Genomic DNA, 24,803 nt, shown 5'->3' on the forward strand with positions numbered 1-24,803 from the left:
CAAGGCAATCTTGGTGCATTGGGTTTTCTCCCTGGAGTTTCAGTGCCTTCTTTTTGTTTTCCTTAAAACTAGTGATTCTAGGTAGTCCTAATTTCTCATTAATTTTTTTTTTGTTGTTATAGATACTGTGTGTAAATTTTACACAAATAAATGAAAGGCACATCATGTCTTTCATTTCTCTTTAGTTTTAAAATAAGCCATCTTATGCTATGATTTGTTAAATTTTACCTAGATTCACCACCCAAAAATTGAATCAAAAAAATCACAGAATTCTTTGGATCAGAAGGCATCTTCAAAGATCATCTAGACTGACCTCCCTGCTATGGGCAGGGACATCTTTCACTAGATCAGGTTGCTCAAAGCCCTGCCCAACAGAAAATTTCCACTTGAAAACAAATGTAGAATTTAAGCAGACATAATAAAATTAAACATTATCCCCAAGCACTTGGAAACAGCATTACTCAGACTCACAGGGATTACATCTCACCTTAAAAGAATGTATCTGCCATAGCAATGATTTCCAATAATAATCAAAATTAATCCTTGGGCTGACAGCCAACACAAATCCTATATATAGTTTAAAGGCTTAAAATGCTTTAAGCCAGTAGTAGACAGTTAAGTGGGACTCTACATCAGTAAAGTGTGATTATGGGGCTGATCCTATACCCAGGACCAAACTTCTTACCACAGATTGGAGTATTGCTTTAATGCTGACTAAAGAAGGGAAGAGTAGGAGATGGGGTTTCACTTCCCTGTGTCACTTCTAAGTCTCACAATTTTCCTGGAGGACCTGTTGCCTGTGTTCTGCCCCTTCTCTGCTCATGGTGTCTGTCTGAGTAGTTATCATCTGAGGAAGTATAGTTTATCTGCTGATGAATGGTATTAAAGTCGAGATGTATGCTCAGAGGAGCGCAATTTTAAAATCCATTATAGAAATTTGAACTGTTAAATGAATTCCAACTGGATTAGTTAGAAGGACAATTTGGTTTTTCTTGGTTTCTCAGAGCCTGACATTAAAGCCTTGCTTTGAAGCAGCAGCATTTTTTCCTAAGAAATAGGCATTTGACTTGTCACTGATGATTAAACATTTTATACATTTTTTTTAATATGAAAAATTAGAAGATAGTAAATGATCTATTGAGAAACTTTAGGCATCTGCTTGTACTTTCTGAAAATTCTTAACTTTCATTTAATGTAGAACTGAAAATAAGCCACTTGGGCAGCAGCTTTTCCAGCATGCTCAGAGTTTCCAAGCTGTGAATTTACAAATACCAAAACACTCTCAGAAGTTCACTGATATTTAAAACCTGTACATCCCAGCAAAGAGTCTTTGAATTTTCTATGGTTCTGTAAATGACTTTAAAGATACAGGTTAATGTTTTTAATTCTTGTTGCATTTGACTCACTTTACAGATTAAGAATCTCCAAGTAGTTAGGGAGAAGTGTTTCAGCTGATTAAAAAAAAAAAAAAAAAAAAAAAAAAAGAGTAAAAATTGATTTTTCTGTTGTCAGGCTTTCTTTTATTGATTGGCAGCTTAACATTTATCAGCTTGAACGGCTTATGGTTGCCATTTTGTGAAGTGATATTTCAGAGGTCAAGCTAATGCACCAAGTGGTTTTGTTTGCATTTCTAAAACTAATCCTTGCTGGGCCATCATTATCTGGTTTTACCTGCTTTGAGCGCTCAGAGTATAATACACAAAGTGAAAAGTAATTATGAAAATCTCCTCTTTTAGACTTTATCCAGAATTTCTGAATGAGAATTTATTTTTAAAAAGGTAGCAAATGCTGTGATGACTTTTTGGTTGGTTTTTTGTTTCTTTCTTTGTTTGGGGATTTTTTTGGTTTGTTTGTTTGTTTGTTTGTTTTGGGTTTGTTTTTTTTTTTGTTATTTTGGGGGTTTTTTTCTGTTTTCTTTTTACCTGAATCACCAGCAGCCTCAAAACATGAACATGACCATGACCATCAAGTAAACATGTTTTTTAAATCACCCCAAGAGCCGCACATAACTGTATTCCCAAAATGAAAGATTTTATTTATAAAGGGTTTCTACTGTTCATATGCAAAATCTTACATTTTACATGTGTTGGCAAAATTTATCAAGCTGTTTGACAAACTGGTTGTTTGTCATTGGCTGTGAACTAGCCAAGTATGAGTACTGTAACAGACTATGATTTCTAAAACATAAAGACAAAAAACTGCAAAGGATAAATAAACCTTCAGGGGCAAAAGAAGCTGTGACACCAACACCATGGATGCCACAACTTATTCCCCCAGTTTGATAAAAAAGTGTTACCTCACATTATGTGATACACACTAACCCACCAATCCATATTCCTTCTCAGCAAAGGGCTTCTGAGCTAGGTAAGATTGAATATGTGTGTGCTGCTTGACAACTAGCATTGCTTTGAGTTGACAATCTTTAAAAGCACTTGATAACACTGTGCAATCTCTGGCATTGTTGTACAAAGAAAGCCCTGGCTGTTTCCTGTGACTCTATGTTCATGATTATATTTTCATTAAACTGAGTTGCTTGTCAGCTTCTTATTTCACAAGCTGATTTTATGTTGCAGCTGAAAGTTTTCTAAACCAGTATCAAGGATTGACATGCAAAGGCAAAAGACAAATGCCTCATCAACTCGAAATAATGCATTTGGAAATCTAGCAACTCTGTATTTAAAGGGTAGAGAAGTGGTGGAGAGAAAAACCAGCAGATCACAAAGGCATATTTCTAACTGATAACTAGGATATAGTTAGGGTGGCAGGATTTAATTCCCATGTTAATTTTCAGGTGTGTCCAGAATAAAGGTAAATAATGAAGGAAAATAACAAATTAACTGCTTCTGCAACTGGAATCTGGACTGAATTTCCCTTTGGCCCGGGTAGAAGTAAATGGCCACAGACAGGACATATTTGTGGGGCTCAAAGGGCAAATTGGTGTCATGGCAGTGCTCACAAACTGTCATGTATGGAAGGCAGGGGTATTTTGTGGGCATATCGTTGACAATTTTGCAGACATTTTTTACTTGGAGTTCAGAATGGGAAACATGGGAACATAAATCTGAATTAATTATTTAAAATATCAGTATAACTCAACTCTCATTTTTCTCCAGTGAGGAGGTTGGGTGTTTTTTTTGCATTTAAATGGCATTCATTCAACTTGAGTGTATTTTTATTTTTTTTATACATGTATTTTTTTTTTATACGTGATCTGAAGAACCATATGTTTTGTTAATTCGAATGAATTTTCCTGCTTGTACTTCATAGGTAAGCTCTTAGAAAATCTTTAGTACATTGGTAGGTTTGCCACTTTCACTGCTCCACGTGGAAGTTGTATGATTTTTACTAAAATGCACAGACAGTATACATCCTGCGTGGGTTAGAGTGCAACCAGTACTCATCTGGTTATATTTAATATCAGATCTGGAAGATGATTTGAGTGAAGAGAACTAACTGCTTTTGTTTTAAACCCAGATCATATCACAAATGTAGGTCCCTTCCCTAAACTGAGAAGTTGGTAATCTGGATGAGGGGCAGAGGGAAGAAAAGAGAGCAGGGTGCTTGGCTGGAAACATCTCATTTGAATGTGGTGATGGAAATCATCAAAGATTATGTAAATTTCATTTAGGTTGTCTCCAGTACCATGGGGTAAAACTGGTTCTATTGTCTGTTAAAAAAAAAAAGAAAAAAAGAAAAAAAAGAAGAGTCCTTAAGTGACATTCTAGCATTCTAATAAAGTAACATTAAAATTGTTTTTCAGGCAGTAAGTCCAAGGGAACATGTGTTTGTACAGTACCTGGTAGGATGGTTCTTATGTCAGGCAGAAGTGACTGTGCACAACTGCAAAATTAGCAATGAATATTTGCCATTTCCTCTCTCCACTTAAACATTCTACTTTCATGTTAGAATTACTGGGGTGACGATTAAGGATAATTACCTCATTGCCCTTATAATAGAAAATATATTTATTTCCCCTTTCTTTACTTTAAAAACAGAAAGTCAAATGTGTTCACACTTTTTCCCCTCCCTCTCCTAGGAAACAGATCTCATGACCTTTAACATCTCAATGCACCGCTCCTGGTGGCGGGAGCACGGGCCCGGCTGCATACGAAGGGTGGTGCGTCCTTCTTCCCCCGGCGTCCTCGAGGATTACTCCTACGTCTCCGTGACAGGCTGCATCATTGATTTCCAGTACCTAGAGGTCATTCACAGTGCTATCCAAATACTCCTCTCCGTAAGTTCATGGTTCTTCTCGTGCTGGGATTCCATTGGTCCTTTCACACGAAGCCTGCTCTTGCTGCATGTCCTGGAAAGGGGGTGTAGTGAGTGATGGATGGCTGCAGAGATTTTAAATTGTGTTTTAATTGTGTTAGAGAATTATATAATTATTAATAATAAATTAATAATTAATTATTATTAATATTGTTTAATAATATTATTAAAATGTGCACTGTTCTTTTTTTTCCTTATATCTCTTCAAGCTCTGTGCAGGCATAGTACCCATTCTGGCCATAGCTGGGATAGGTGGAAATTAACTTGAGTCCTTGGTTCTCGTTCATTGAGATGTAGAGCAAAGCAAAGTAGATTTACCCAAAATTAATTTGCCTAAACCTTTCAGTAGTTCCCAATCAATGACACCATTTATTCAGCCCTGATTGTGTATGTATTTTACACGATAAATAGCTAAGTTTCTTCACAGACTCAGCTATGGATTAATCCTTGAAAAAGGTCATATAATATTAGGAATTAAAGTATGTATTTGTATTTAACCATGTAATTCTCTCTCTCCCTCAACTCTGCATTTTCAGAACACTCTACCTCCATTGACCACATTTGTTGCAGCACCAGACAAAAAATTCAATTACAAGAAGTTTTTATAAAAGCCTGCAGTGCAGGGAAGTGCTGGGACTCAATGAGTTGCTTTGGGAGCAACAACCCAGTCTTGGCCACAGTTTTTCCTCTTGGCTGCTTCTGCCTGGTGTTGACAGGTGGTTTGGCATGAGCTGTGTGTGATCTCCTAGAAGTGGTAGCTCTTTCTCTTCTTGGCTGTGTGTAGTGCAGTGCAACTGGCTGAGCCCAAGTGGTTGCACACAGGATCAATGACCACAGACGTCCAGACCTGTTTTGAGAACATAAATGCTCATGGCTCATGGTCCTAACCATGGCCACCAGGGCCTGTTAGACAGTGGGAGAACAGGCGCAGTCCACACCTGCTAGTCAGGTGAGCTACATGGTCTGAGCAGCCAGAAGGGATGCATATTTCTGGTCTCTTCAGTATTTCAAGATGTTTTACTAACAATCTGGTTTATAATGCCACTTGCAAAGTAGAAGGCATCTGTGGAATAAATCTCACTGGTAAACTTAAAATTATTTTTAAATTTAAAATTATTTTGAAAAATTATTTTTAAATACAGCTGGTTGTTGATCACAGGAAGTGATCAACAACTTGTCAGTGCAGTACCGTTCTGTCAAATGGCAGGAATACAAATATTAATATTAGTCTATTAGAATAAACACAATTAATGTATACAAACTAAAAATATTAAATTTAAAAATATATAAATTCTGTAATAATTATAAATTGTAAGATGTAACTGGCATTCCCTTTCTAAAGAACTGATTGATTGCTGTGCTGGATTAAATAAAATTCAAAATTTTGATTAAATTGAAAATTTAAAATGTGCCATGAACTTATAAGTCATGACTGTGAATTAAAGAGTTTCCCGTTTCAGATAGTGCTTTGGTTAATATAAACAATGCTAAAATTAAAATACAGTATGAAAAGTAAAGTTTTCCTCCAGTTTTACTGTCTTGCTATGCCATCCGTGACATGTTATGATTAACATACCATGAATCTCTACTTCAGTTTCCATTCTGAATTGTAATTTAGGCTTGTTTCATGTACTGTGCCACAACACAGAAGTCACCACCTGGATTATCAAATAATTTTCAATTTCCTTCCATTTTCTGAATAGTACTAACTTGAAGAAGTTCCCATCCCTTTTGGATGCATAACTGCTTTCCTAATTGGAGTACCAATTTCAGTTGTTAGTTAAAATGCCATTTAGGTTGTCTTTACAAAGAACTGCAGAACTGTATGTAGATAATGAAATCATTTTTTTTACCTTTTCCTGGTAGCTAGTCCCAAAAGCAGACTATTCCTTTATGGACCTTACTACCTACTTAATTTTCATAACATTTTTATGTAGCAATAGTAGTGTAACAAACCATTTTACAGCGAAAAAAAAACTTTATTGGCATAACAAATCATTTTATCTTGCTAAGCTTTGTCCAAATGACTGGGAATGCAAACACTTCCATTTGGTAGGGAGCTAGAGCCCCTGAAAGAGCACCTCTGAGGGGTAAGTATTGGATACCTATCGAGACATATAACTCACTAGCAGCATTTTTGAAAGGTGACTCTTTTTTTTTTTTTTTTTGTAATATAAAGAGTTTTATATGCAGAGAATGCTGCAGCTGCAGCTACATTAAATCCTGCTTGTGGAAACAGGCTTAACAGCCATATATTTAATTTTAACACAGTAAAGCTATTTTTATATCTGCTTTATGGTTTTTTCTAAATATATATTTTTATTGGTGAACCAGTAACTTTGTATCCCATCTGATTCTGAGTGCCTATTTAAGTGATTGATAGTTGAACATGTTAAACATTTATTTAAATTGGGGGAGAATCAAGAGAAGTATGAGAGAATGTGAATTAATAGTAAAGAATAATTAGAGTTCTATTTTGTGTTTAAAATCTATACTTATTTGATGTAGGGTATAATATATATATATTACTTTGATGAATAAATTATTCTGCACCACACCTTTAAAATGCAAGGCAGATCATCCTTACAGAAACCTCCATTTTCAGGGACCAAATTAAAAATGCAAATTAAAAAGTCAAAATGGTGACAGTTTAACATCTTTGATAAAGACACTTCATACATTTTTTGTTGTTATTTGAAAAAGATAAATTTTCAGGAAGCAAATTAAAAATACAGTCAAAATGGTGACAGTTTAACGTCTTTGATAAAGACACTTCATACATTTTTTGTTGTTATTTGAAAAAGATAATGCACACTGAGAGTATTAAATGCCAGGTACACACTGGATTCCATAGCCTGAACATTAAAAAGTTCTACAAGTTATTGCAGAGAGGTTTGTATTAGACCCAGAGCCTAATATGAGATTAACACAGTGCAGCACAAGGCCTCAAGCCAGGGTTCACTGCGCTGACTCTGGAATTAGCAGCCACAGAACTTCATCAGTGCTGAAGAAGCAAAATTAATAAATTTTGGTAGGGCAACAGGCTGACACAACTAGATGCTTCTGGGCCAGGAGACATTACTTTCTTTGAATGCTGGGTTGCACAAGGTGAAGTTACCTTTCCTCCCATTCTCATCAAGGTGTAGAAGGACAACCTAAAATCTAGACCACTGAAAGAAGAAGGGAAGCAGAGAAAGTGAAAACCCTACGCCTAAAAGTACGCAAAACATGCAAGCTCTTTGGCATGTTGATGCAAATTCAGGATATTTTGAAGGAAGCTTCTGGTTTACTTTGTGGAGGTCCATCTGTTGCTTCTCATAAGTGTCAATTATTGTAACCCTCAGGCTGCCTGCTGGACCTACAGAGGAGGAGCAGCCACAAAAAAAACCCCAAACCCTGTCTTGCAAGTCATGTGTAAGTTCAGACAAAGATGTGATAAAGGGAGATTAACAATATTGAATTTTTTCCATAGTGAAGTAAAAAGCAGTGAGCATATCTACCTAAGGTAGAGTTATCAGTCATGTATAGCTTATCACATACACTGCCAAGCACAAAACATACATTAAAGTAGAAAAATACATTACTTTCTATAGAATATAATGAAGTTTTAATATGAGAAATATAAGAAAAAGCACTCCTAGTAGCCAAATTTGTAACTGGATACTGTGGTCACTGTGAGCAGAGTCACCATCTGCTAAAGTGTATGTTCCAAAAAGACGCCTTCCCAGTGCTTCTTTCAACTCATGAATTTATAAATGTTGTATTCTTTCTCTAAGAGGCAGCAGACTTCTAAAGCAGCTTCCAGCAGTGTCTGAATGCTCAGTAACATGTCTACCACTAGTAGAAAAATTGCAGTCTCTGTATTACAAAATCACACAGAAGTGTTGAGGTGAGAAGGGACCTCTGGAGGTCATCTGATCCAACCCCCTCACGATTAGCTGGGTGCACTTAGGGCAGCCTTCCCAGAACTGTATCCAAACAACTTTTGAATATCTACAAGGAGAGAGACTCCTCAATCTCCCTGAGCAACCTGTGCCTTGGCGTGATGACCCTCACACTGAAAAAGTGTTTTCTGGTGTTCAGAACGTCCTGCGTTCCAGTTTGTACCCATTGCCACTGATCCTGGCACTGGGCACCACTGAGAAGAGCATGGCTCCATCCTCATTACCCCCTCCATCCAAGACCTGGACCCAGGGCTGCAGGTGAGGCCTCAGCAGTGCTGAGCAGAGGGGCAGGTTCACCTCCCTTCATCTGATGGCAGTAGCCTGCCTTATACAGCCCAAGCTCTTCCTTCATTTTCTATAAAAATGGTCCCTACCTGCCTAAAAGATTCATAATTATTGATATAAATTGATGCTAAACATTTTTTAAAATCTACTTGTTAACATTCTTAGACTTGTCATCCATGCATTTGCAGTGTTGTCTTGCTTTAATTAATCAGGCATGAGGATTTAATATATTTTGAGTTTTCATCATCATCATCATCTTTATTATTATTATATCATTTGTGTAATAAAGATCATAATCTTGCTTTAATTAATCAGGTATGAGGATTTAATATATTTTGAATTTTCATCATCATCATCTTTATTATTATTATATCATTTGTGTAATGAAGATCACAGAATCCTCTTGTTTGTGAGGACTCTATTCCTCTTACTTTTTCCTCACAGTTCTCTGATGTTCTTAATCTTTATTCTTCTCTCCAGTACACACAAGCATCACATCCATAGGGAAATGATAAGCAAGGATCTGACTTAATTTCTGAATATCTGTCACCAGTCAATGCCTCATACTGACTCCATACAATTGTCTTGCTTTGTGAATTATTTCTGCCCTGCTGTCTTCAAAGAATCTGCCAAATGTTGATTGTTTAACATAAGAATTAATTATGACATTTGGTAGACCTAAGTGCTTTTTTTCTTCATCATCAGAGGAAAATAGAATTTAATTTTAAAAGATATTTAGCACAACGGACATTAAAATGGAGGCTATGAGTCTTGTGTAAATAATTAATCAAGGGAAACACTGTGACTACTGAGCTATAGAGACTGTGATCATGGTCAGTGCTGGAGTGGCTTAATGTATTTCATTTACCAAGGTCATTTACCAAGCCTTTGCTACTGACCCATAAATTTGAATGCTTTTTGGGTTGATTTGGATGGCTCTTCCTCTATCCCTGATGTTTAGATGACCTTCTCTATGCCATTGGGAAAGCTCCAGGAATTGCTCCAAAAGAGGTTGCAAAACAGTTTTTGCCCCTGCCTTCAGTCAGCCAGAGCCGCAGTTTGGTTCGTATTTATTTAAATGTAACAAAGTTTTAATTATATCAGTATATAATGTGGCTCCTCTGGGGCTTTGCAGCAGCCCCAGCCACAGTTTGGTTGGTATTTATTTAAATGTAACAAAAGGTTTAATGATATCAGTATATAATGTGGCTCCTCTGGGGCTTTGCAGCAGCCCCTTTTTTCAATTAGTTATGGCCCTCCTATTTTTATAATTGGACAGAAATGAATGTGAGGAAGCTTATCATGTATGTTGTTCTCCAAAGAAAAGCCCTGTAGGGTCTGACACCAGTGCTCAGGCAGGTTCCTTGCTTTCATTCCATTTCCTTGAGTGACATGTGATTGATTCAGAAAGCCAATCAACATTCATATATGATAAAAAAGCATGAGGTAATGTAGAGTTAAGAGCTACAGGAATTACATGAGTAAAATATAGCTGTCTTGAAAGTATTCAATTTTTTCTTTAATTTTAGTTTGCACCCTTTCAAGATTTTTCATTAAAAAGCAGTTGGTCTTCTTTTTCATAATAAACAATTGCAAAGTGTTGTGGAAATTAACTTTTTTCATTGTCTGCAGAGCAGAACTTCAGCATTTCTTCAGAAATGGGTGTGAAAGATATGCCTGTTCTTCATCACAGCCATCATCATAATCATCATCATCACAACAACAATAAACCCAAAAATAGCCAGGAGCACTTGTTATTGGCCATGTGAATAGACAGTTATGGTGAGCTGTTGGCTTCTCACAGATTTATTAGTAAGTTTAGTGAGATCACCAGGTTATTGAAAATCAGAATAGTTTTGTCAGCCTGGGCAATATTACAGAGGAGTTGTCAATCTCTGTAACAGACTACAAAGAGGCTACAGAGGCTTGTGCAAATTTGACTGTACCTCCAGTGCTTTGTTGTAATTGTGTCATTGTGTTTGTATCATAACCCATGCCCTGTGCAATTCCTCCACTGTTTGTGATACTGGTTCAGGGGTGCATACAGCCCATTTCACCTTTGCCATTAGCAAGCCTTCTGTGTTATAAACGTACAACCAAGAGAAAGAAAAATAGTGAGAGACTGTATCTGCACTAGCATTCTAGAAATGCCTTTATCCTTTCTTGCTAAATTTAGTTAGACATCATTATTCATGGTAGTGTGTAGATAGTAAAATACACAAGTATATTTGTCTAATTACCAGTCCAGGTCAATAAAGTAGCTATGTGAGACAGGATCAAGATAAATCTGTGCTTTTTCATCTCAGTTGTCAATCCAGGGACGTCTGCTCTTTCAAGCGGCTCACTTAAAAGGAACTGAAAGCCATGATACTATATCTACTTGCATTTTCATTTGTTAACTATTTTGATAAGGATTTGTCAAAAAATCTTGGTCAACTTCTGCACCAGAGCTGTCTGAGACTGGGGGAATAGCAGACAACAGTTCAAGCATTAGCAATATAGAAGTGCTCTCACCTTGACTGTTAATCTACATGAGAACTTAATTGTTCTACATATTTTGTAGTACTGGATATAGAGTTGTTTCCCATTTTGCACAACATTGAAAATTACTGTGACAATTTCTGAATTGTCAAAAATGTTAGTGAAATTCTGTGCAGGATTTCTGAAATACTTTTATTTACACAAAAGTATTTATAGTAAAAATAAAACTTGATTGTTTATTTTAATTTTTAAGGAGCTCATTAATATTTCAGCCCAAATTATACAGAAGAACTGGAGGAAAATCCCCCATTTTTAAAAAAGTTGGTTTCTCTCCTTCAACCTCTGCCCATAATTGCCACACCCATGGCAGAAATGCTGGCCATAGACTAAATGTCTGAAACTTAGTTACTGCAATTCTCAGATAAATTATTTCATTTTGATTCATTTCCTTTATTGGACTTCATTTCTGAAGTTAACCTGAACTAGCACTGAGCAGGGAACTGCAGCAGCCCAGTGCACAGCACACATGGTGGTCACTGATTCCAATACAAGTGAGTACCTCTGCAAATAAGCAGGAGAGGTGGTGAAGGAGGTAAAGAGGTTAAAGTGCCTCAGCAAACTTGTATGCCTACATGCTATCTTTAGAGCTGAGCAAAATGCTGAATGTTGCACCAGGCATTTGGAAATCATAAGAGAATAAAGTGAAAAGTGTAACAGAGATTGCCAATCTAAACCTTTTTTTAGAGAATACGTAAATCAAACCATTTTCATTAAGAAAAGTGAAAGCAGTATTTGCTTTGAAATTTAGGGATATTTTCTTAACTATATAATTGCAAGCCTTTATCTCTTTGATAAGCTACTGGGGCACCAAAGATCCTGGAAATTCAGAAGGCCAGAGCACATTGTTTCCTAACATATTTGTCTTCATGCCTCTCAGGACACTCACGAGCTTTCAGCTGCCTGTGGGAATCAGTGCATGATAGTTTACTTGCAAGGTGGAATAAAATTTGTACCTTTCTGCCAAGCTGCAATTCAGCGCAGAGAGCTTTGCTGCATCAGGTTTGCTGCAGCTGTGAAGCTGATAAACCAACCAAGGAAATTATCTTCTTCTCTAGGCTAGGAGTTCAGGTGGTGATTGACAGCTCTGGGTAGGCTTGACTTTGCTAGATTTTTTTGGTTTGGTTTGGTTGTGTTGTTATGTTTTTTTAATTTCCAAAGAACACAGTTCTCTAACAGATGTATACATGCCTATATGATTCGAAGTAAAGTTGTTTTACTATTTTACTTATTCCTTGGCCTGCACATGTAGTGTAAAAGACACGGGCAAACCAGAGGTGAGCCTCCCACTGCAGTCTCACTGAGCCTAACAGCAATAAATGTGTGCTCACTGCTGCTCAGCAGCATGATTCTTTCTGCATATTGTAGTTGATACCCATGTGCCCAGACTTTCTTGTATGGGGGAAAAATACCCACTGATTAAAACCCATCTCTGTGTAAGCTTCCACTTACAGGACATTTTTCTTTTAATCATGTACTAAATCCACAGCCTAGCTCTTCCACTGAAATTTGTTGCCTGAATGTGACTGGACTGCAGAAAGAATTATTTTCTCAAATGCATTTCCTGGTGATTTGCAATGCTCTCTGTTTTTTCCTAGGGAAATAAGAGATGCCAGGGGAAGGATTTCACTAAACAAGCAGTGAAGCAACCCATACTCCTCAAGATTTGAGGAAATTATTTGATTTTCACTGAGGAAGGAAGTCAGGGTCCATATGCGCTCATAGAACTACTTGCCCTCTGTGTTTTGCATTGGAGCCACTCACAGAAGTGATTTTTTTTTTTTCTGAGAGGAGCTCCTGAGAGCTTCTTCATCATATCAAGCATGGTCTCCTCCCTGTAATCCCACTTCTATCTGCTGCCCTACAGGATCTAGCAGAGTGCGATAACATTTAGTCAACATTGAACCCATCACATTAATTGGTGCATTAGTTGGGGAATCTCAGATTGGCAAACCAAAACCACTACACTCTCAGAGCTACACACAGAAAGACAGATGAGGTTTTCTAGGAAAATAGATTTAGATGCAGGAAGATTGCAGTGCAGAGTAAGTTTTAAAAGCCCTGTGTTCTGCAAATGTTGCCTTCATAGCTTCTGTAGCTACATCTTCTTGCCCAAATTGTGTAATGAATCTGCTCATCTTGTGGCCATTCTTTGTTCTCTATCTAGTGTTATGGAAACTGTTAAAAATGTAATTGTTTCCGTTTTATTCTTCAAAGCAGAACAGGAAATCCCACCAGAAAAGTGAGGTCTAGCTTAGGATGTGCTTTGCCATGTCGCCACCCATGTTGGTGACGCGTTTGACTACAGGGCATGGTAGCCTTGTTAAGGGATTGTTCCATCCTTTGCCATAAATACTTATCTCCTCTCAGCTCTCCTGTGGAAGGTGCTGGGAGTGGAAAGAGCCCAGTTCATGCAAAATCCTTGGACACACTGTGTAGGAAAAGGCACTGAACTGCAGTAGTGATGCAGGCATAGTTCTTCTGCTGCTGCTGAGCCTACCAAGGGAGATGGCTGCCACAACACTCCTCATTCACAGGTTAGGTGTGTGAATAGCTCCATGGGGGAGGAAGGAAAGCAGAGAGGGATTATAGACAAGGTACCAAGGAGCACAGTTTGGGTGCCACTGCAATATACCGAGAGACACTAATAAGAAGTTTGTACATGAGTGCAGTCAAGATGCATGTTGATAAAAACCTAAGAAATTATGCTTTACAATATTACATTAGTAAGTTACATAGAGTTACCTAGTGAATTTGCCTTTTTTTAAGTTCAAATTTTTCAGTGGTTGTCTAACTTGCCTAAGTTAGACATTTTTAATACACTTTTATAGAACAAAAGAAGTGAGATTTTTCATCGAAAGAAAAGCAACACAGATGAGAAGGACAGGCTGTGTGAGGGCATGCCCAGGAATAAGTAGCTATAAGGATTTTTGTGTACTCTGAAGGTTCAGAATAGGTAGACACTGAGTGAAATGGATGCTTGAGGCATTTCTTTGCTGTGTTTTGTTAAATAGGTAAATTAAACAGGTAGGATTTTTAGAGGTCTTGAAAGGGAGACTGATGTAAATTACCTTCATTTTGTAAGTTTTTATGTGATGTCAGTAACTGTTCTGAAAGGACAGAATCATGTTAAAGTAGAAGCCTGAGAAGCAAATTTCATTTCTTTTTACCCATGTAGGACGCTTAAGTTGAAACAATTGTCCCCAGGGAAGGAAAAGAATGATGAATAATGGTGTTGTTCCATAATGCTGATATTAGTCTGAAAATGATAATTGAATAAATCAGGTGTAGCGAAAGACATCTGCTGGATCTGTCTCAATCTACAATATAAGTAAAGATTTTTCAAGAAATCATTCCTAGTGATGTGAAACTTTCTATCTTAACTTTCCATTACCTCCTATTTAAATTAATGCTATGTAGATTAATTGATAATCATTGTGAGTGTCAGTAAAAAGTGATAGGTAATTAAACAGCCTCTTAAAAGAACATGATTGTTTCCATTTTTACTTATGATTAATTTAATTTATTTTAATCTTGTTACATAACTTATAATGTACCTGATACCTTCACATAGCAACATGCATAATATAAAAATATTATGAAGATATACATAAAGATCAACACAGAAAACTAAAGTAACATCCTGGTCAATAGTATCAGACACCAGCTTGAGTGTTTATTCAAGTAATATGCTGATTCTCAGAAAGAGTTTTCAAGAGTGAAATCTTGTGGGTATTTGAAATATCCTCATCATTGCCTGGAGGTTTTCCTTACAAAGTTAATCTTCTTGGTATCTCTTACCACTAATGGTCAGGGATTGCCAAGTTCCCCTCCCCGGATACTGATTTTTACCTTGGCAAGCAGGAGTGAAGTGGAAAGACCCAAGCAGCCCTTTCCTCTTCCTGGGACCATGATTCCACCTGTAACCTCAGATAAAGATGCTCTCTCCAAACCAGCCCAAATAGGAACTGAGTCTAGAACACAACTGGACTGCAAGCTTTGCACTTTCTTTACTTCTCCACTTCATTTTCTTATTTTCTCTACCACTTTTGCAGTGAGATCTGGCTTAACTATTAAGAGAGACATTTTTCCTTCCCTGCCAGGACTTTGTCCTTGCTTTAGGCAGCTGAAATCAATTTGCTACGTGTTTTGTTATGGATACAAGTGACCAAGAGTGGGAGTGAGTTACAGAAATCCATGCCATGCTGGGATTACTGAGATCATTACTAATCTCACCCAAAAGAGGCTATGCTAGAAGGTGCAGTTGCAATTTTTTGGCTCTGGTGTTGATTTCTCTCTTTTGCATGTGTTTATTTTGTTTTACCTGAAGAGAATCTTAGGCCTAATTAGCAATAACAGGTACCCCAGACCACCTAATTTACTTTAGAAAACAACTTTAATGCTATTCCTTAAACTTTCGACTTGAGGATTACTTCTTAGGGAAAAAAAGAGCACACAAGTTTACTATGGTAATTTACTTCAGCTTCCCCAGTAAACATACTTCAAAATTCCTTTTCCCACAATTCAGGACAGCATCTGGAACTATGTATGTGTTGTATCCCATGGTCCCTACACAGGGTCGTTGGTTCTTAGGTTTTGGGAGTCATAGAGTGCTTTGGGTTGGAAGGGACTTGAGAGTGCACCTAGTTCCCACTTACCTGCCATGGGTAGGGACACCAGTTCAGCACACATTTGAAGTTTCCCCTTTATTGTGGAAGGTAGGGGGTTTACTGCCTATGGTAGCAGAAAATGAACCATCAATGTGATTCTTGACCGAAACCGAACTATAAAAGAAAAGAAAACTATCTGTGCTCCATCTGTTATTTTTACAGCAAGCTCATTTGCGGGCTGAAACTGCAGCCTCATTTAAACACTCTTCAGTCTTCAAAAATCAGTCATGTTATCTGTACTGTGTAGTTCACTGGTAATGTGGACCTTATCAGCCTCATATCTGCCTCAAGGAGAAACCTTAATAGATATAATTTTAAAAAACAATGATTATTTTGAGAAATATTCCTATTATAAGGGGTTTTTTGCCTTAGATTTTTTTATTTTCTTGTGCAAATCCTACATAGTGATGTAAAGATGATACTTTTATCAGGGTTTATTATACCAGAGAGTTTATCTGCTTTTTTTTAACCATGGAATTTTTTTCTAATGAAAGCTAGAATATTAATATAAAATTGTATTGATATGATACAATGTGTAATTATATTAACATTATCATATGATAAATAAGTAACAATAGTAATACTATAACTCTCCCCAGCTGTCTTATCTAATTACAGTATGTTTGAAGTCATTAGATACCAAGGATAAAAGCACAAAAGACTTCAGATTATTTTTAATCTGCACATCTTTCCACTGGCAGATAAAGTGGATTAGGAGAGTCCTAGAAGGAACAGTTTGCCGTTCCCCTCCAATGCTCTGCTTTCTGTATCAGTCATACTTATATTAGCAGGACATCCTCATGCTGACAGCACACTCAGTGTGCATTGAACAGTTTCAGTAGCCCTGTCTGGACCAATGAACCCAACAGGGCTAGAAAATGAGTTTGGGCATCATCCTCTGTTTTTCCCATTGTGTGTGCATATTGGTACTGAGGTGTGAGCCATGGCAGACACACCACTTACCCTGGGGTGGCTAGGATTGTGCCTTGGCCCATTTTATTTACACCTGCCATGTCCTCCATGGAAGCAAGAGTGCTGTGGAGTTTCTTTGCTTGGGTTTTCTGTGATTCAGCATCGCAAATGGGACATTTCTGTGGTGTTTGTGCAGTCACAAAAGCTGTTTAGGGTTTGGGACTATGTTGGTCTTTCTGATTCCTCTTCCCCTGTTTTCCATGCTGCCTGTCTGGTTTTTGTTGTCCACTATAAGGAGGCTGCGTTGGCCAGTTGTGAGATTACACACAGCCCCACATTAATGAGAATTCATACTTCACCACCAGGAATTCCTGAGGAAATGTATTCACTTTCACAGGAACACGACTGCCTGGTAGCATGCCTGCAATTTCATACAAACTCTTCAGCTCCTTTATCAAACATGGGGGGATATCCAATTTACTCTTCTAATACAGTGCCTGAAAGAGTTAGGTGTTTGCTTTTGGTTTTAAACCTTTCAGAAGTTCTTCTTACTTTAATGGTTTGTGGGTTTTGTCCACAGACAATGGATATGGGACTCCACAGGAGGTCTGTAAGCAAAAAGGATAAATAAAGTTGTAAGCTCTTACTTAGGTGTTTGTTTCTTCATGACCTGAAATTGGCAGATTCTCATACCTCTGGGCTAAGAATATTTTATAGTTACTGGTGTTTTCTCCTTTGGTCTGTTAGTTTCAGTCTAGAGGTGCTGCTTGAAAATAGCTGATGTGGGATTTTTCTTTTTCATAGGGGAATAATGCATTTTTATTAAAATGTTGTAAACTAACACCACTAAAACACACCACCTTTTTCACCGGAAATAATTACAATGTAATAAATGGAAATACAGAGTTGTAAAGCTGATGTGAGTGAAAAAAAGTCCCTAGGTGCTCATTGATAAAGAATTTATGTAGGAAACAATAAATAAGGAGAAGACTGTGCAGACTTTGCAGTTTCCAGGATTCTCACGTTTCCTAGCAATTTTGTTGAACCTACAGCACTCGTTGCAATAGATAGTGTATTTCTAACACAAGAATTGAGTTCTTGTGTTTCACTCAATTTTTTGTTGGGTTTTATAAAGGGAATGAAAAGAGTATTCCCTCTGGTAAAAAGGAGTGAACCCACACATTAGCTATGTAGGGTGCCAGATTTCATGAAAGACCAAAGGAGTATCATCATGATATATTTATTTCTAATTACATATTTAACTGCATATCCAGTCATATGGGGAAATAATGTAGTCCAGAAAAAAGGCTTTATTCACTTAAAGCTCTCCTAACTTGAATGTTTTTTGCTGTTTGAAATACTTTGAATAGAAATGAGATTGAAAAGTTCTTGATCTTTAAATCCTTCCAAACCATCTTTTTGCTTTCATTTTAATATTCTCGACCTCTTTCTTTGGGGTTGAAAGGCTTTCAGCAGTAGAGTTCTACCTTTTGGGGTCTCCCTTAGAGCCTGAATGGAGATTCAAAGCCTTCAGGGAGGGAATGAAGAAAAAAAACCTGCCAGATGAAGAGACACTGAACTTCTCTGCACCCTGTCATCTGGAAACATTTTTTCATTGAATGAAGGCGTTTTACAATTGCAGCTATTTCTTTCCTCTTTTGAGCTAGTCACCTCAGGCACCACATCGTCCCACAAAGCTTGCAGACAGGTGATAGGAAACCTGGGGACAGACTGCCTGCTCTCCGCCCCATTTTTCAGTCTCAGGGATCAGAACAAGCAAAACTGTCCTGCACCTTGGAGTCTGACCTTGCTTTTGTTGGCGCCTGCAATGCAGGCTGATTGACAGTGACTGTCTCATGCATCCGAAACAATTACATTCCTCTGGCTGCTCCTGCTTCCACACCAACACCTGCTCCACAGATTAGAAGCCCCCTGATCTACAAAGGAAGAATTTTTGAACATGGTAGAGATTGATGACTTCCATTCAGTGAGAAATTGAAGCACTTTATTGTGAAAAGTAAGGGAAAGAGATAGAGTAAATAGAAATATCCTCAAATGAGTTGGAATCTTTGTAACTTAGCGTGGTTTAGATGAGCTGAAGTGATGAGGAAGGTTGCACAGAATGTTTTTCCAAGAAGAAAGTATGAGCTTTGATTTGGCTTTTACTTGAGCAAAATTAAATATGCAAACAAAGCAAGTGGGATGTGGGATTATCTGCAGAGCTTTGAAGTGGCAGTTGGAGTGTGTCCATTCTTATGATCCAACATATTCAAAACAATAAAGATAAAAGTAATGCTTTACATGGAACATCATCTGTGCCTTTAGCATATGCAAAGACTTTGCCTTGAAAAGTTGTGCACATTTCCATGGTGAATTAACCCATTTTTTTAATTTTTTTTTTTTTTTTTTTTTTTTTTGTCAGATTGCCTTTCATTTGAGGAAACAGAGGCTCTTGAAAATGAAAGTACATCTGCACACTACAGGCTCCCTTTTCCACTGCTTTCATCTCTTATTTTTCTGTTTATAATTTGTGGCTGGAATCAGCATTTCAGTCCCTGGCTCAGTTTATGATTTTCTGATAAAAGAGAACTTTCAACAGCAAATAAACTGAATACTGGGAAACAAGCAGAAAAAAATATAAAAAGACAAGACACATTTAGGGCTGAGCTTGACTGTTTACATCTGTCAGAAATAGCAGACCTTGCCAATTTCCCCACTTATGAATATGTTAAATTGAAACTCAAAGGCTACACCTGAGCCATACCCATTCTGAACATAAAATAGAGTAATAAAAAGCCAATACAGTATTCCTTTTTCAAAAGTGTATACTTAAGTTGGTTTTGTGGATTTTCTCTACTTGGTGATAGAATTCTCTACCAGGAACAAAAATATAGGATGTACATTTATAATATATTGATTTGCCCTTACAGAACACATTTGTGTGTATATAGACTCTACAGTATATAGTTTTGTCCTTGAAGAATACATGCCCTTCTAATCTGTATGATGCCAGGTCCCTGGGCATTTACAGTCTTACATTGCCATGTTCAAATTCTAGGTACTTCAAGGAGCTCAAGTAGAATTTTGAAAATGAAAAGTGTTTTGTAATTGTGTTCCATCAGACAGAGAATATAAACACAGGAGCTGGGCTGGTTTACATCAGAATGCATTTGGTTATTTACTACACAATGAACTGGATAATCCTTTAAATATTTATGAGTAAACCACAGAGGATTTACTCTTTCTTCCAGCATGTGGAGATTTTATAATGTGAACCATGTAAGTTCAAACTGAACCCTAATGTTTTGCTTGCTACTTAGTACTTCTAACAGCATGGCTCTGCATCACATATGCCTATTCTCTAGACAGTTACACACAGTATTTTGGGGTGTAATTCAGGAAGAACTAGGCTATGACCACCTAATTCTCAAAGCCAATACATGCAGCATGTATTGGAGAGGATGTAAGGTAGGAACTGCTTTGCATTTCAACCTGAGGCAGCATCAGCTGAGCTCTGTGGATTAGTAGTTTTTAAATGAGTAGTTCACACTGAACAATAATTCTAGTGAAAGGTAAAGGAGACAAATAAATAAAACCACAAAAAATGTTCAAGTTAGACTTTATTGGTTGGATTTTTATACGTACAATAACTTTAAGAATGCCAGCTGGCAACTTTGTGAGCCTTATGGTGTGCAAGGCTGCCCTGTTCCTGAAGTGGATCTTTAATTTCATTTCTGGTATTGTCACATGAACTATGCTCAAGTCAAATTTATTAGTAATATCTTTCAACTGAGAGTAATTTCAATGGTTCCCTCACTGACCTTACTATGATTCACCTTTATTCATCAAATAGACTAATTTACTCTCTTTGCAGAGCAAGGCATTTGCTCCCTTCCCACTTTTCTCTTACCTGTCAACTTTAGGACTTCTTTTTTTCATTTGTCAGTGGTTCTGAACTGAGGGCTAAGTCATTGGTTTTCCTGTTTTGACATTTCTCTCTTCTGCTCATCAATCATGTCACTCTGAAGAGTGGACATAGGCAAAAATCATTAGCACCAGCTTATGCAGAGGAAAGAGGGAAGAGGAAAGCATTCAGTGTATAACCTCGATATAGTTCCTGCAATAATACCCTTAGTACTGATACCATGCATCTGTGTTAGTATTTAATTTCTGATGAGTGTTTGCTTTTAGAAGACACCTTTCAACCATGCCAGCTTGTTCTGCTGGGGTTCACATCAGGGAGACTTCTCCATGTACATGATCTGGATTCCTTCTGCATGAATCTGAACTGGAAGAGGAACTCCTGAAGAACACACAAGGCATGAGAGCCTGAACAGGCATTCACCTAATGGATCAGAACCAGTCTATAAGTTAAAGGCAAACCAAACCAGAAGAACTTGGTATGTTTGGAGGGTATGAGATTCTCAGGTCCAGCTGTGTGACTGTACAGTTCAGTGCCTGTTGGTTGGAACTACTGGCTAGTGTAGACAAATCCCTGGTCTTCATTGTCATTAAGGCTGCCTAGCTTTATAAAATATCTTCCACTCTCATATAATTCTGCCAAATTTGAGACATTCTGCCTAAATTTTTCCTAGTATGATAATGTCTGAAGCTTAATTATCTCAGGTATCAAAACTGTTCTGAGAATGAGAGTAAGTGTTCCACCTTACCAATTAGAAAATAAAGATCTTTGTTGTAGAGCAGGAGTTTGAAGTCTGCAGGGAGGAAGAGATGAGGAGAAGTCCCCAGTATTTTTGCCCTCTTGACAGAAATATGGTGGAATCCTGTTTCAGTAACTGCTCTTAAATAAGCCACATTCATTCTGTGATTATCCTTTTATTGTTATTATTATTAGATTGGAGTAGGCATTAGAAAAAAAAATCTTAATGTTCAAGTATTGGAATAGGGTGCCCAGAAAAGTGTTTGAAAAAAAACATGTGGCTGTTGTGCTTCGGGAGATGGTTTAGTTGTGGGCCTGGCAGTGCCAAGGCCATGGTTGACATTAATGATCTTCGAGGCCTTTTCCAACCTTAATGATTCTGTCATTCTGTTTTAATTCAGAGCAGGCTTCATCCCTTAGTGTTGTCTTGCACTGACACCAGAGGTGAGTTGCAAATGCCCAGCAAATTGTTCACTTATTGCAGCTCCTCCAGGAGCGATCAAAAAGCATTGCCTCGTGCTTTTGCTAATGACAGCAGTGAGGAGGCAAGGTAAGCAAGGACTCACAGAGAAAGCAGAAAAGTGAAAAATGTATGAAGATGCTTCTAATATTAGGTGTGTTCTTTAGAGAAGACATATAAGCTGACACTAAGCAATACATTCACAAAGTATATGAAAATACAGATGCTCTATTTCTTGTACATATTTTGATCCATCCTTCAGAGTTAGTGTTAAACACCTTTCCATATCAGTACCTGAACTGTCATGCACACCTAACCTAGCCTGACGTTTCTAGGTTAAGTGTTGGCTCCAGTTAGTGTGTCTGAACTCAAGTGAAAGAGCATTACTAATTAAGTACCAATTTTGAAATACCCCAATTCTCTTCACTGTTCTTCTATGCATTTATGTAGACAGTAATTGACACTGGGCTGTCTCATACCTGTTCATATTTAGGAGTAATTGCTGTTTACTCTTTTCAAGAAAAAAAAAAAGGATGCAAAGACTAAGAAGAATTGCTAGTTGATGCTCTGGTGACATGTACGGTACAATCTAGGGCAAATTAGGCTATCATTATTTTTTTCCTTTGTAGTGTCATTGCTAATTTTTCTCTCATCTTTCTGATTTTATAAAAAATGCTTAAGAACTTCAGAAGGTGATGAGCACCTCCCAGACTGATTCTTTGATATAAATATGTTGGCTGAGCGATTCTGTTTGTACTTGTCCAGGTAAGCACAATGCTGGTGCTTAGCAAAAAGAAACACCCTCATCTGCCAGTGAATGAGATAAGACAGCCCTGGAAGAAGGGTGTTCCATACAGCACTGGCCAGGCTCCTTGTATGCACCATATGATACTGCAAGGTATTTCTCCCCACTCTTAGTTATTTTCATTTCTGCGGTGAGCAATTGCTTGGGCACTGTGTTTAGGCTTTCTCCAGTGATAAACTTCAGAAAATAAGTAGTCTGTTTAAGAGAGAGTGGGTCATTGCTTTCAGCACTCTGTTTGCTTGATGATGGGCTACTGTCATGCAGGCACAAGATATGGTCAGTAGCAATCAGAGACTTACCAGATCTTCTTCTGGATAATTTAGTGACAAAAACCCCTCATGGTTTAGATACTGAAATGAATTTATCTTGGATGTTATAATCCTGAATAAATAAGAATGCATTGCATTTGTCATTTCCTAATTGGCATTTTGATTTTCTCTGAACATTCATTCACTCAAGTTTTAGTAGTATCTTGTCTGTGAGTTATGATTTACAGTGAGACCTGTGGTATGAAGCAGACAGAACAATGATGCCTGTCACACAGGCATGTACTACTGCTTTTTAACTACCAGGCAAAGATTTAAATGAGCAAGCAGCCTTCAAAGAAAGCATCAATCTCAGTAAGCAGTAAAAAACCTGCTGTCATTAACACAGTTTCAGCTGAGCAGACATGCTCAAAGCAACGCTGAAGATTTGAAACCAGGCAAGTACAAAGCATCAAAGGAATGCACAGACACCGTAGAAATTCCTCATGGCTTTTTGTTAGGAAGTACATCACAAAGAGAGACGACAAGAGTATTCAGCTAAAGAGAATTTTCTGGTCTTTTCCACCATTAATGTCTATGACTGTGCACTCACAGCCTGGAACTGTTAAATTGGAGTGAATATTTACAAGGCCCAACTACTAGCCGTAAGTAATTACATATTGTTTTTTCTCACATTCATTTACAAATCTTATGTGAATAGATTGAGCTTTGTTCAGGAAAGTTGTTCAGGAAATCTTCCACATAAATACATTTTAGACACAACTTTTTGACAGTACAATTTTTTTTGACAGTACAATAATTACAATTATTAGCTGGAAATGGGTTATTCAGCCCTGTGCTTTAAGCCCAGTTCTCTAAGTATATGAAAAAGACTATAATAGACAAGAGTACTATTAAGATCAAATGTCAAAACCCTTGATTCTCTCAGGGACTCAAGAGGAAAATTTCTTGTGGGAATAAAGATTGTCAGAACTTCAGATTTCCTGTTGATGGGGTAGGATTTATTTTCATTGACATGTTTTTCTTTCATAAATAATTTCTAGATCTGGCTACAACATATCATCTCCATGAGCATTGTCACACTTGCTTTGAAAACTTCAGATTTGCCCTTCTTGTTAGCAAACCTTGGTGGGTGCCAGCCCAGAAGTGAGGTGCAATAATCATGCCTTCTCACAGGTGCCCCACAATACCTGGCTTGCCAACTTGCCTGTGTTGGAGGCCCAAAGATAAGAGGAGACTAAATTCAGCACAGTGTGATAGTGACATGGTTCTATAAAGGGCTAAAAGAGATGGTTGCTGAGCACTATGGCATCAGCACCATTCTAGTTGTCTTCCTGCCCTTCTGAGCTCTCAGGTTCCTTACTCCCACGCTGCTACCACCTACTGCTCAAAATGGGACAGGTATGGAAAAATACACAAATACCTAGAACTTCCCTAAGCAGACAACACAGCCATGGCACAGCACTTGTCTTCTCAACCACTACATAGCATATTTCCATTTGGTCCTCGTTTTCCTCCGTGCCCAGGGTTAGGGGAGTTCATGGGCTGCCCAGGTTAACATTCAAGGGAAAAAAGAACATTTATGGCAACAGCAGAAAAGAAAAACTAGCAAAGAGAGTTGTCTTGTGGTTGCATGTAGGGACTCGATTTTGACCAGATATGAAGTACTAAAAGATGACTTGTCCAATTTTTATTTGTAATTTTTTTGTAGTCTGAAATGCCCCATGTGTTGGTTTGCAGGAATGAGAATGAACACCATGGTGTGCTTTATTTTTTCTGCACGGAGCCCACCCTGCCCAGCCATGCAGCTCTCCTCATCCTGCTGCCTTCCTCTTCTATATTATCTTTTTGCACCTTCCTCTTCTATATTAGCTCTGGAGTTAATAACAACAACCACCCCTGCCCTGTTTCTGTTGCCTTTCTGCAAAGAGCTTGCTGGTGCCTTTTTTGAAAGGCACCTCCAAAGAAACAACAAATTTGAGAAATGCACA

The 24,803-nt window shown here is 37.7% G+C and overlaps 1 protein-coding gene across 1 annotated transcript in view; it reads left to right on the forward strand.

Moving 5' to 3' along the window:
- NKAIN3 (sodium/potassium transporting ATPase interacting 3) overlaps positions 1-24,803 on the forward strand; it is a 335,631-nt gene that overhangs the window by 243,680 nt on the left and 67,148 nt on the right. The window contains exon 4 of the mRNA XM_041412864.1: positions 4,037-4,234. Within this exon, the coding sequence (XP_041268798.1) occupies positions 4,037-4,234 (198 nt within the window). The remainder of the gene's footprint in view (positions 1-4,036; positions 4,235-24,803) is intronic.

This window comes from Onychostruthus taczanowskii, unplaced genomic scaffold, assembly GCF_017590055.1.
Source record: "Onychostruthus taczanowskii isolate IOZ18803 unplaced genomic scaffold, ASM1759005v1 scaffold4, whole genome shotgun sequence".
NCBI lineage: Eukaryota > Metazoa > Chordata > Aves > Passeriformes > Passeridae > Onychostruthus > Onychostruthus taczanowskii.